The sequence below is a fragment of the Geotrypetes seraphini genome, chromosome 13, assembly GCF_902459505.1.
Source record: "Geotrypetes seraphini chromosome 13, aGeoSer1.1, whole genome shotgun sequence".
Lineage (NCBI taxonomy): Eukaryota > Metazoa > Chordata > Amphibia > Gymnophiona > Dermophiidae > Geotrypetes > Geotrypetes seraphini.
The window spans coordinates 63,468,584-63,482,284 of record NC_047096.1 but is presented as its reverse complement, the minus strand read 5'-3'; the positions used below and the strand labels follow the sequence as shown (position 1 = coordinate 63,482,284).

The following is a 13,701-nucleotide window of genomic DNA, read 5'->3' as shown; positions in this document are numbered from 1 at the left end:
TTCCATAAATACAAGGCCAAAGCCTCCATGCTAGAAGTTTGAAGATAACTGGGTCCTCCAAGCTCGTGCATCAGCTCGGGAACAAATGCACCTCTGCTGCACTGGTCGGGAAAAAATCCTCCAGAAAACTCCGAAGCAAGGAGTCCCATCATTATGGAGAAGGAGGAAGGTTCTCCAGGAAACGCCGAATCTCCTCCGGTTTGATAGCTGTAAAGGTGCGGTTGTTATGAGTAATGTGCACCTTTGCAGGATATTGGAGAGCAAATTTAATGCCTTTAGTATAGAGCTGCGAGCACCACAGGATCATCGCCCTCAAATTGTTCAGCAACTTTCTGTGAGAAGTCCTGGAAAAGCGAGATCTGAGCTCCAGAGTGCTTCAAAGAGCACAATTAAACAAATCCAACAGCTTAGCCTTGTAGCATAATTATGGAACCGGGTGAGCACCATTCGTAGCTTAGCCTCCTCTTCTCTCTTGTGGCATGGGTCCACACAGTGGATCCGCTCCACTACCACAGGCCCTGCATTCCCCGGCAGACCCAGGGCCTGGTGGTAATCATGTTTCAGCAAACTGGAGCAGAGCGGCGTCGGGCATGCTCACCGGCAAGCCCACAATCTTAATATTGTTCCGATGGCTGCGGTTCTTATGATCTTCTAAGCGCTCCATTAAGGTTTTAACCTGCTTTTCCACTGTCCAGAGGCACCCCTCTGATGAGACCTCTTGATCTTCCTGCACGGAGACAAGCTCTTTAAGATGCTGGATTTGGGCTGCTTGTCCTGCCAGCGTGCTTTTATTTTTATTTTTTTCTTTATATTCTTTATTACGATTATTCATTACAATAATAACAAATATTCATGAATATCCACAAAAACTCTGTATATAAAATACATTAAAACATATATAAGGTAATAAATCAACTTGAACTAGTCCACATTACACTGGTCGCCAGAATTTAAATTAGGAAATCAACTATATATAATCTACTATCATGGACAGGTTAAATTGTGGCTTATTTTATATATCATATATCATCTTCCCAAATGAAAATAGCGATAACAGAAATTAAACTTTTAACAAAGGTTTTCCTTTAATAAAATCTTCTAGCTGGGTTGGATCAAAGAACACATTTTTCACTTCCATATGAAATAAGGCATTTGCATGGGAATTTTAAAAAGAAAGTGACTCCCACTGCCAAAGCCTTGGGCTTTAGCTGAAGGAATTGCTTCCTTTTAAACTGAGTATGTCTCGAGACATCTGGAAAAATTGTCACTCGTTGACCACAAAACAGATCTTGTTTTTTAAAAAAATATAATTTCAAAATAGCCTGTTTTTCAAGATCCGTCTTGAAGGCCACCAACAGAGTAGCCCGTTTACTAATTGTATCTTTAAAAGATTCGAGAAACTGTGATAAATTCAAACTATCAGGTGAATCTAATTGGTCCATACCATCTTCTTCTACTATTTCCTTAGATACTCTTGGAATGTAATAGAGGTTATCTACTTCAAAGGTATCCACATAGCATATTGTAAAATATCCCTCAAATACATTTTCAAGAGTTCTATTGGAAGACGAAGGTTTTCAGCCCTAATAGAATTCTCCAGTTTCTCTAATTTAGCATGTATTATCATACCATCTTTAATGTTAGAAGCAGCATTAACCTGTAAAGTATTTACTACTTGGTCTAATTTTTCCAACTTTTTTGCTGTTTCTTCAAAATTAATTTTAACATTCATTTTAACAGTAACATCAGATGAAAATTGACATAAATTTGACACAGTTTTTTGTAAGGATAACTCTATTCTGTTGACAACTATCCATACATCATTTAAAGTGATCACTTTGTCTTTAGGTTGGACATCAGGGTCCGTCCCCGTAAACATCTGAACGGGAATCAACCCTTTAGTTCCCCCTAAAGATTGTCCTAAGTCCTCCAATCCAGATATTGTAGATGTTTGTAGGGGCGAGACTGCTCCCTCAGACTGAAGGGAAGAGTCTACTGTCCCTGGGGAAAGTAGTGGCTGAGGAGGTGATGAAGGTTCTCCTGAGGATATTGAAGCAGTTTGAATGTCTAAAGTTACCTGCTCTTCTACTTGTGGCATAACAGGGGCCACAAGGTGACAATCCATCGGACCCGTCATCGAAGTAGACAAAATTACTCTGGCCTTCCTCTTGGCCTTAGTAGAAGGATTCGATATAGCTGCTCCCTGCTCCTCTTGGGCTCCGAAGGGGCTCAAAAGGGGCAAATCATGCCCCTTTAGCCACACCCCTTCAGCTCGTGAATGGACCCTCTCAGCTGGCTGGGGCGGTTGGCTGCGGGATTGCCTGTCCCGGTAGAGCAGTGCTGCAAAACCCTGGCGGCCGCCAGTGCACTTTTAACCTCTTCCATGGAGGTAGAGTTTGGCAAGCTTGTCATCTAAAAGTTGTGACATGTGCTGCAAAGATACTTGTAATATATCTTCTGAGGAGCCAGATGCGGTCTCTTCGATTTAGGTAGTCACCATCTTAGTGCGGGATGGAGCAGCCTTCTCTCTTCTAGGCCTCTGTGTCTTCACCGGCATACCAATGGATTCGCTCCCTGGAACTAGCCAAAACTCGCTAAATAAGTTCTTCTCTAGACAAAGAAGCAGATAGCTCTGTAAAATAGTAAAATTTCAGGGTACAGGCATACTAAATGTGGAGGCAATCGAGTAGGCAGCACAGAGCTGAACACTCAAGACATCTGTTCAGGAACCAGCCATCCATCACATGACCCCCAGAAACCTGAGCTATTTGACAAGGGCCATTCGGCACTGCCAGCTGTGATGTCACCCATATGTGTAGCTGTTGTCTATTCTGCTTGTCCATGGAGAAATCTTGTTTGTTCCCTTTTATCCAGTAAGGACATGGATGGGAAATGTCACTGCTAATTAAGTGAATCCAGGAAGTACGCCCTTTACTCCAAAACGGTTAGTATATGTTGCATACTGGTAGGTGACTTGATTGTTTTTCACCTGGTTTCACCTGGTTATGTGTTATAATGGTTCTTGGGGGGGGGGGTTGTTTTGTTTCAATTGTTATATATCTTTGTGATATGAACAGACATATCTCTTGTGGTGTATCCCGCCTTCTTATTTTTCCTCTCTAGGGCTATCGACTAGCTTTGATACAAACTGGGGAGTTGGAGGACATCCCAGAGAGATGGAAAGTGAAATAAAAAATTATTATGAGGCTCTCTACACACATTCTCGTGGAAACAGAATTACTACCTGAAGGTTCAAGAATGATGTGCTCGTCTATTAGAAAGATTTTCGAGTTATGTACTTAATCTTCCCTTTGTTGTTTTAGGCTTGAGTTTAACCTCACAGCAATACACATACACACTTTTTTTAACCTCTTTTGTTTTGTAATAAACATGGACAGTGTCCTCTTTGTCTGCAATGACAGATCGTCTGGAGTCCATTGCCAGGCAGAACGGGTAAGAAACTATTTCTTTACTATGACTTGCTATGGTCAAATGTCTTTATGTAGAAGGTTGGAGATGCTGTGTTGGTGCTGCTGCTCATGCAAACACTGGGGGTTGTGGACAGTAAAATGTTAAATGCAGACAGTGGAGTTGTGAACCCTAAAGGGGTTATATTTTAAATTAAAGTAAATTAATTGGTGCTGCTGAGGGATAGTTGATGGGAACAGAGGGCAGCCCCAGGCTTGAATTTGTTAATGAAAGTTAACCGGGTCTGTAGAATGTTGCCTTAAACAAAGATGTAGACATGAGGCATCTCATAGATCTGCATAATTTTCTCTAATAAATCCAAACCTAGTGTGCAAATGCCAGAAATCTAAAAAAATAAGATCAGAGTTAAAATGTATGGCACTAAAGGGGGTAACTTCATAAATCCATTTTCTGAGTGTAAAGCATGGTTTCATGTAGAAACATCTTTTTATAAAAATTACACTCGGGTATACCTATAAAAAGTAGGCTCACTACAGTATTCTTACATGTTATGAACTTTGTGTTTACTTTATAAACTGATCAACAAACAAGAAAAAGGGACTATAAATAAATATAATCTATAAAAAGGGACTATAAATAAATATAATATAAAGTGCTCAGAAAATCACAAAACCGTGGACAAACCCCTGTAAGTGTTTTCAATAGTCTATCACTGCACCATCATCAATCGGTAGAAAGGTTTTAAACTGTGTCTAAATAAATATTTGTTTTAAAGTGTCCATTTCTTTATAAAACAGCAGACTCCAATAAGTTAAAGTGCAAATTGTTTTGGAAAACTTAGCTTGAAATAAAGGTGAGGTAGTTAGGAAGTTGTCTCACTCCAGCGGGTCCTGTCACAGCCAGCATGAGGGGGTTCTGTGAGGAAGCCACTAGCGAAATGCGTCAGGACCCGCAAACAATTTGCACTTTAACTTATTGGAGTCTACTGTTTTATAAAGAAATGGACACTTTAAAACAAATATTTATTTAGACACAGTTTAAAACCTTTCTACCGATTGAAGATGGTGCAGTGATAGACTATTGAAAATACTTACAGGGGTTTGTCCCCGGTTTTGTGATTTTCTTACCATCCGTTGGTTCTGAGCACCTTCTCGGTTTAAAGGATTATATTTATTTATAGTCCCTTTTTCTTGTTTGCTGATTTGTTCAGGACTTTGGGGATACCTTTTGTTAAAATCTTACCCAGTAGTGTGATTGGGGATCCAATACTTTATAAACTGTACATCCATTGGCATAGAGGACATACACACATTTATATGTAAATTTCCATGGGGCTGCTTCACACTATTACAGAATTTGTGGGTTAGTTATGTCCATCATCCAGCAGGTGGAGGTAGAGCTGAGGTAACAGTGAGCTGAACCCTGCTATATCCTTTCAGCCTCCCAGCTCTGCTTCTCAGTATTTTCCATCTCCAAACAGATGGATAGTCATAGCAGCTTCAGGTTCTGTGAATTTGGTTTCTGCTCCCAGCCCGATTGGTTTACTGGCTCTCGGTGGAGTTATGAGAGCACTGCTGTTCGTTGGATACCATATCTGGTGGTGCCAGATCTGACTTCTGTTCCTAGTGATCATCTTTGCTATTTCTCTCTTAAGCCTTGCACTCAAATATGTTTCAAAAATGTCCTTTTATTCACCAAAGATAACTCAATGACTAGACATGTACATGTTTCTGCCAAAATGGCCTGCCTCAGCAGTCTTAAAATCTTGTGGTTGATATGAATTGATTGGTCCACAAAAGCACAAACATTCAAATCATGGATGCAGAGCTGTGGATGATTTGATCTTCTGAAGGAAATACGGACGAAATCGACTTGGCTCTAATATTTCCTTCAGAAGATCAAATCATCTATAGTTGTGCATTCATGATTTGAATGTTTGTGCTTTTGTGGACCAATCGATTCATATCAACCATGAGATTTTTAAGACTCCTGAAGCAGGCCATCTTGGCAGAAACAGGTACATGTCGAGTCATTGAGTTATCTTTGGTGAATAAAAGGACATTTTTAAAATATATTTGAGTCCACCAGTCTGTATAGGACATTTCCATTCTTTGTTTTGCGTTAGCAGATAGGCGCACAGGACAACTTTGTTCATCTAGAACAGGGGTGCCCAAAAGGTCGATTGCGATCGACCAGTATATCACAAAGGCAACGCGAGTCTATCACAGATCCCAACCTGGGTTCCGCAATAGACTCGGGTGGCCTTTGCTTTTTCCCTGTTCCCCGACATCAATCGCTGCCTGGCTGGCCTGGAACTTCCTCTCCAACGTCAGAATTGACATCGGGGAGAAGGCTGCTGGCCTGTTGCAGTGTCAGGAAACTGGGAGAATTCAGCGGCATCGGCAGGGGCCTGTTCCCAGATGACAGCCCCGGTGGTGCTTGAGGAGGAAGAAAGGGGAGACAGGGAGACAGAAAAGACAGGGAGGCAGAACAGGGAGACGAGAGAAAGGGGGCAGGGAGTGAGAGAAAGGGGGCAGGGAGTGAGAGAAAGGGGGCAGGGAGACAGAAAGAAAGAGGAGGGGGCAGGGAGAGAGGAAGAAAAAGTTGGGGGAAGGGAAAGGAGTGTGTCGGGTGGCAGGGGGCAAGCAGGGAGAAAAAGTTGGACTCATGGAAGGACAGAGATGTTGTTTGGGGAATGGAGGTCTAGAGGAGGCGAAGCATGTAGGAGGTAGAAAGAAGGAAAGAAATATTGGATGCAGTCAGAAGAAGACAGTGCAACCAGAGACTCATGAAATAACCAGATAACAAAGGTAGGAAAAATGATTTTATTTTCAATTTAGTGATCAAAATGTGTCCGTTTTGAGAATTTATATCTGCTGTCTATATTTTGCACTATGGCCCCTTTTACTAAACCGCAGTAGCGGATTTTAGTGCAAGGAGCCTATGAGCATCGAGAGCAGTGCGGGGCATTCAGTGCAGCTTCTTGCGCTAAAAACCGTTATCACGGTTTAGTAAAAAGGGAGGGGGTATATTTGTCTATTTTTGTATAGTTGTTACTGAGGCGACATTGCATATTTTAAAGTCATCTGTCTTGACCTCTTTGGGAAAAAACCAGAATATAAATAATTAACATTTTCTCTGTGTACAGTGTGCTTTGTGATTTTTAAAATTTTATTGTTGGTAGATAACATAGAAAACAAGGGACAACTGAAGGCGAGCCAGCATGGCTTCTGCAAGGGAAGGTCGTGCCTCACGAACTTACTGTACTTTTTTGAGGGAATAAACAGCCAGATGGATAAGGGGGAATCCATAGACATCATTTACCTTGACTTCCAAAAAGCCTTCGACAAGGTACCTCACGAACGGCTACTTAAAAAGCTGTGGAACCACGGGGTGCAAGGGGATATCCACCGATGGATCAAACACTGGTTGGCAGGCAGGAAACAGAGGGTTGGAGTAAAGGGCCAATACTCAGACTGGCAATGGGTCACGAGCGGAGTTCCACAGGGGTCGGTGCTGGGACCGCTCCTGTTCAATATATTTATTAACGACCTGGAGACGGGGACGAAATGTGAGGTTATTAAATTTGCTGATGACACCAAACTCTGCAGCAGGGTTAGAACAACAGAAGACTGTGAAGACCTGCAAAGGGACCTAACGAGACTTGAAGAATGGGCAAAAAGGTGGCAAATGAGTTTTAACATAGAGAAATGCAAGGTCATGCATGTAGGGAAAAAAAATCTGATGTTCAGCTACAAAATGGGGGGATCATTGCTAGGAGTAAGCAACCTTGAAAGAGACCTGGGGGTGATGGTGGACTCAACATTGAAAGCATCGGCACAGTGTGCGACAGCCTCAAAGAAAGCGAATAGAATGTTGGGTATCATTAAAAAGGGTATCACAACCAGGACGAAGGAAATCATCATGCCGCTGTATCGTGCAATGGTGCGCCCACATCTGGAATATTGTGTCCAGTACTGGTCGCCGCACCTCAAGAAGGACATGGCAGTACTTGAGGGGGTCCAGAGAAGAGCGACTAAACTGATAAAAGGTATGGAAAACTTTTCATACGCTGACAGGTTGAACATGCTGGGGTTGTTCTCCCTGGAAAAGCGGAGACTTAGAGGGGACATGATAGAAACCTTCAAAATCCTGAAGGGCATAGAGAAGGTAGACAGGGACAGATTCTTCAGACTGTGGGGAACCACAAGTACCAGGGGTCACTCAGAGAAACTGAAAGGGGACAGGTTTAGAACAAATGCTAGGAAGTTCTTTTTTACCCAGAGGGTAGTGGACACATGGAATACGCTTCCGGAGGTTGTGATAAGCCAGAGCACATTACAGGGGTTCAAGGAAGGTTTGGATAGGTTCTTAAAGGATAAGGGGATTGAGGGGTACAGATAGAAGTAGAGGTAGGTTATAGAAATGATCAGGAACCACTTCACAGGTCATGGACCTGATGGGCCGCCGCGGGAGCGGACCGCTGGGCGCGATGGACCTCTGGTCTGACCCAGTGGAGGCAACTTCTTATGTTCTTAGATCATTTTGACTTGGTCATTATAAAAGTAGCTCGCAAGCCAAAAAAGTGTGGGCACCCCTGATCTAGAAATTCTTCTGGTTTTCTTGGTAGATGCAGTAAATGTTCACACAAACAAAAAATCCATCAGAACTGCAGTGATATGTCGAACAAGGAACAAAAGAAAATACTGCAGGAATGGTGTACAAGATGCCAAGTCTTTAATAAACAAACGTAAATGTGAACATGAAACAGTTTGTATCCAAGAAGGTTAGAAACATAGAATATGACGGCAGAAAACGGCCGACGGCCCAACAAGTCTGCCCAATCATGATCCCTTCCACCCTAGAGAAACTATCCTCTATCATACTTCTGTAGCTACCCCACATGGTTGTCCCATCGTCTCTTGAAGTCGAGCGTGCTACTAGCCTCGACTACCTGACGTGGAAGACCATTCCATCTATCAATCACCCTCTCGGTAAAGAAGTATTTCCTGGTGTCCCCATGAAATCTTCCTACCCTAAGTTTTAGCGGGATGTCCTCTTGTCACCGTGGGACCCGTAAGAGTAAAGATTTCCTCCTCCTCCTCGATGCGGCCCGTTATGTACTTGAAAGTTTCTATCATGTCCCCCCTTTCTCTGCACTCCTTGAGCGAGTATAAGCGCAGACTGCTCAGACAAACTTCATATGAAAGATCTTTAAGTCCTGAGACCATCCTTGTGGCCATTCTCTGAACTGACTCAATGGTCGAGATTGAGGCAAAAAAAGTTATTTTGAGTCAGTGATCATCTTGATTCAAGCAATGAAGGTATCAAATTTCCGCTAGATATGACTGTTTGGCACACGTTAGAGGGTTAGTGTTCAGGGAGAGGGGCAGCACCTCTCTGCTTCAGTGTCTCATATCTTAGAGTTTCTTCAGGTGGGGGTGCACAGGGGCCTTTCGTTGGGCTCATTGAAAGTCCATGTGGCAGCCTTAGCCTAATTTAGGGGATGGCAGAGCACCCGGATGTGATACGTTTCCTGAGGGAGGTGGGATGACTTTGCCATCACCTTCGGGTGCTGTGTTCTGAATGGTACCTGAAACTGGTGTTCAGTGCCTTCCAGAAAGCACCTTTTGTGCCACTTTAGGCAGCTACCATGAAGGATTTGACTCTCAAAGCTGTTTTTTTTGGGACGGCGGCACTGAGCACCATATCTCGGAGATTCAGGCTCTCTTGTCTAGAGATCCCTTTCTCCAGTTTTGGAGGCAGGGGTGTCTACTTGGACATTTCTATCTTTTCTGCTTAATATGGTAGCGCCATTCCATGTATGACGGGGTATACATTCCATCACAAAGGACCAACAGATCTGTAGCCCTCAAGTAAAAACTATATGCTAAGACCAGCTGGGTTTGAGTGGGACCCATAAGGCAAAGTGAAGAGTCCTAATGTGCATGTCATTTACATAAGATGTAAAACAAGCGAAAGATGTGACTGGAGAAAATAAACTTATACATAGAAACATAGAAAAAAGCAGCAGAAAAGGGCTATAGCCCACCAAGTCTGCCCATTCCAAGTATCCCCCTCCCCTGAATTTACTCCCTTAAAGATCCCACGTGAGTATCCCATTTTCTCTTAAAATCCGTCATGCTGCTGGCCTTTATCACCTGGAGTGGGAGTCTGTTCCAATGATCCACTACTCTTTCGGTGAAGAAGTACTTCCTGGAGTCGCCATGAAACTTCCCTCCCCTGATTTTCAGCGGATGCCCTCTGGTGGTCGAGGGTCCCATGAGCCAGAAGATATCATCTTCTGACTCGATGCATCCCGTGATGTACTTATATATTTCAATCATATCTCCCCGTTCTCTTCTTTCCTCAAGTGAGTACAGCTGCAATTTTTTTAATCTTTCTTCATACGCGAGATCCTTGAGCCCCAAGACCATCCTGGTGGCCGTTCGCTGAACCGACTCGATCCTCAGCACGTCCTTTCGGTAGTGTGGTCTCCAAAACTGAACACAGTACTCCAAGTGAGGCCTCACCATGGCTCTGTACAACGGCATCATAACTTCAGGTCTCCTGCGGATACACCCCATCATTTGTCTTGCCCTGGAGGAAGCCTTCTCCACTTGATTGGCAACCTTCATGTCCTCACTAATGATCACCCCTAGGTCGCGTTCCGCCGTGGTCCTAACCAAGGTCTCACCATTTAGTACATAAGTTCTATGCGGGTTTCTCTTACTCGGGTGCATTATCTTGCATTTTTTAGCATTGAAGCCTAGCTGCCAAGTAGTTGACCATTGTTCCAGCAACAGTAGGTCGTGTGTCATATTATCAGGTAATAAGCTTTTGCCTACTATGTTGCAAAGTTTGGTGTCATCGGCGAACAGTGATACCCTTCCTCTAAGTCCTTGCGTCATATCTCTTATGAATAAGTTAAATAGAATCGGGCCCAGGACCGAGCCTTGCGGCACTCCACTGATCACGTCCGATGCTTTGGATGGGGTACCGTTCACCACCACCTTCTGAAGTCTACCGCTCAGCCAATCCCCAACCCATGTAGTTAGAGTGTCTCCTAATCCTATCGATTTCAGCTTGTTCAGTAATCTTCGATGAGGGACGCTATCAAATGCTTTACTGAAGTCCAAATATACCACGTCCAGTGACTCTCCGGTGTCCAGTTGTCTAGTAACCCAGTCAAAAAAGCTAATCAGATTAGATTGGCAGGATCTACCCTGGGTGAACCCGTGTTGGTGTGGATCATGCAGTTTTTCTTCGTCTAGGATTGTGTCAAGATTCTGTTTGATCAGTGTTTCCATGAGTTTACACACTATAGACGTGAGACTCACTGGTCCGTAGTTTGCTGTCTCTGTCCTGCAGCCCTTTTTGTGGAGTGGGATTACGTTGGTGGTTTTCCAGTCCAAGGGGACCCTTCCTGTGCTTAGGGAAAGATTGAAAAGAACAGATAATGGTTCTGCCAGGACTTCCCTTAACTCCCTGAGCATTCTGGGGTGTAGGTTATCCGGTCCCATGGCTTTGTTTACTTTGAGTCTTGATAGTTCGTCATACGGACTCGAACCTTAGCCCAGTGAAGGAAGGCAGGGATCCTTAAATGTATCCCAGCCAGGAGAGGGTCCACCAGAGTAATCTCACTCTAAGCCACTTGGAAACCCCTTCACAAGACCTCCAGATTAAGGAAGAACAAAAGGTGGAGTTCCTGGCACAAACCTTTACCATTATGGCCAGAGGTGACTGGACACTGGAAGTGACCTCCTAGAGTGACCGGAGGCAAACGGAGACTGGAAATGCCCCGGGAGGAGCCCAAGGCAATGGGAAATATCACCCAGAAAGACTTAACAAATCAACTGTCCACACGGTAGAACTTCCCTACTTTCGAAGAGGAGTACAGGATACATTGTGCGATGTTGTGGTTACTAGACATTTGCAGGGTGTTTCTTCAATATCTGGAAGTCACTAATGAATTTTGCAGTTCTGGATCATTTGTTTGTGGTCTGAGGCAAGCAGGAATTAGGCCTGATGGCCTCAAAAGCCACAATTTAAAGATGACTGAGAGAGACTATCTCAGCTTATGTGCTGAAGGGTAGGAGACTTCTTCAGGACTTAAAAGTGCATTCCACGCAGCAGACAATGATGACATGTGCCTTGACATCCCCAGCAGAGAGATGTCAAGTGGCAATGTGGGCTATGATGTATACATTCACACATCACTACAGAGTGGATGTGGCAGTGCATACAGACTTTGTGTTTGGGACTTCAGTTCTACAGGTGACAAGCGTGGAGTCTCACCCTGTCTAGGGATTGTCTAGGGATTGCTTTGGAACATCTCACAAGTTCTGGAATAATGTGAAACAGCACCATGGAAAGAGAAATTAGGTCTTACCTGATGATTTTCTTTCCATTAGCACTTCACACTAATCAGGAGCCCACCCAGACTTTCTGTGTATATAGAAGTTGGGTCTTGCTCGCTGGAGTCGAGGTTCTCAGCATGCAGATGGTAGTTCCGCCACACACTTCCTGGGAGGGTGGTCAGGATTAAAAAAAAGAATTTAGAATTGTTTTGGCTTATTCTTTCTGCTGTTTTCCTTCCCTTTGTCGGGATTGTAGCTGCTTATCTCTGAAAATACTGAAGCGCAGAGCTGGGAGGCTGAAAGGATATAGTGGGACTTAACTCTATCTCCACCTGCTGGTTGATGGACATAAGTATCCCACAAGTTCTGGAATAGTATTAAGTGCTAATGGAAAGAACATTATCAGGTAAGACCTAATTTCTCCTTGTGCAAGACAATTTATGTGCTACTCGGATTTACTGTAAGCTTAATTTATAAAGGCAGGTATGCACCTTTGATGCCTTCATAAAATAGACACCTTTTTAAGACTTCATATGGGTTCTCTGTTATAAAATTCCCCGACCACATGTATTTTCTTTCCGGGGAGGGATAGCTCTAGACCTGCAGTTTACAAGAGAAGATGATAATGTCGATGTAGGACACTGAAGACAGAGTGGTGCAGAGCAAGGTTTCGGTGAAAAAGATTGGAGGAGTAGTCTAATGGTAAGAGCAGTGGGCTTGAAAAACAGGGGAATCTAGTTCAAATCACCCTGTAGCTTTTTGTGATGTTGGCAAAGTTGTATCCCTTCATTGCTTCAGGTACAAACTTAGATTGTGAACCCACTAGGGACAGGGAAAATAGTGTACTGGAATGTAAGTTGTCTTTGCAAAAGTCATGATCGAAATATTTCATCTGAAGAGTTACATGCTTTCATCTGTATTTTCCTTTCTGCTTTTTTGTTTAAGCCTTGGGTCTCATCTGAGTGCAAATGGCACAGAGTGTTATATCACTTCAGACATGTTCTATGTGGAGGTCCAGTTAGATCCTACTGGACAGCTCTGTGATGTCAAAGTGGCTCATCATGGAGAAAATCCTGTGGTATGTTGCACTAAAATTCTCTTCAGGAACCTACCATAAGGGAAATTTCCCTTCCACCTTAGTTATGATGAAGGTTTAATCAGGATCCACTGGAGAAACATCTTTAGTCTAGGAATATTACTAATAGTATACATAACATAACATTCTGCTTATATACCGCAGGACCATGAAGCTCTATGCTCCATGCAGTGACCGTGATTATTATCTGGGTGAGGAAGTGTAACATAATGTCAGGCTTCAGAGTTACTTGGTAAAACTTAAGGTGTGTTTTACTAGACTGCTGCAGATAAAATGTACTAATTTTTAGTAAAAGATACTTCTCTCCCCCCCAACCCTTTCTTGGTGATTTGAATATTTTCAGTTGTACTTTTTCCTTTTCAGAGCTGTCAAGAGCTGGTGCAGCATTTGAAGTAAGTGAACAGATTTATATTATATGCTCACTGATCTTTTTGATTGTGGAAAGGCTTAGCTGGTTTTGATCTCAATTTTGGGATATAATATTGATGGTTCAGTCCTTTTTGCCAAGATGAGATCCAGTATCTGGCTAAAAAAAAAAATCCTTTATCCTCCCAGACCAATCCAGACAAATGAGTTATGCTTCTACAATCGGCAAATGGAGGCAAAGAACACAGACTTTCTTTTCATCTACAAGGGGGTGCTGAAAAGTTCTCAGCCCAACCATGAAGGGAATGTTGTAGAGCCGTGAAACTTACAAGTTATTCCATATATTCCTCCCCTAAGTTCAGCACACTTGGCACATCATGTATGAAGTTTCTGAAGCCTTTCCAACAAATAATCTGGTCACTGAAATGCTGCTCCACTGCTGCATATTGC

At 43.2% G+C, this 13,701-nt stretch overlaps 1 protein-coding gene across 2 annotated transcripts in view; it reads left to right on the top strand.

Moving 5' to 3' along the window:
* MED1 (mediator complex subunit 1) overlaps nucleotides 1-13,701 on the top strand; it is a 98,016-nt gene that overhangs the window by 18,839 nt on the left and 65,476 nt on the right. Inside the window, exons 2-5 of one of the 2 annotated variants that reach the window (XM_033917377.1) lie at nucleotides 3,399-3,453; nucleotides 12,382-12,491; nucleotides 12,735-12,867; nucleotides 13,249-13,277. In XM_033917377.1, coding sequence (XP_033773268.1) covers nucleotides 12,787-12,867; nucleotides 13,249-13,277 — 110 coding nt within the window. In that variant the 5' untranslated portion in view covers nucleotides 3,399-3,453; nucleotides 12,382-12,491; nucleotides 12,735-12,786. The remainder of the gene's footprint in view (nucleotides 1-3,398; nucleotides 3,454-12,381; nucleotides 12,492-12,734; nucleotides 12,868-13,248; nucleotides 13,278-13,701) is intronic. The other variant, XM_033917376.1, reaches the window with a different exon arrangement.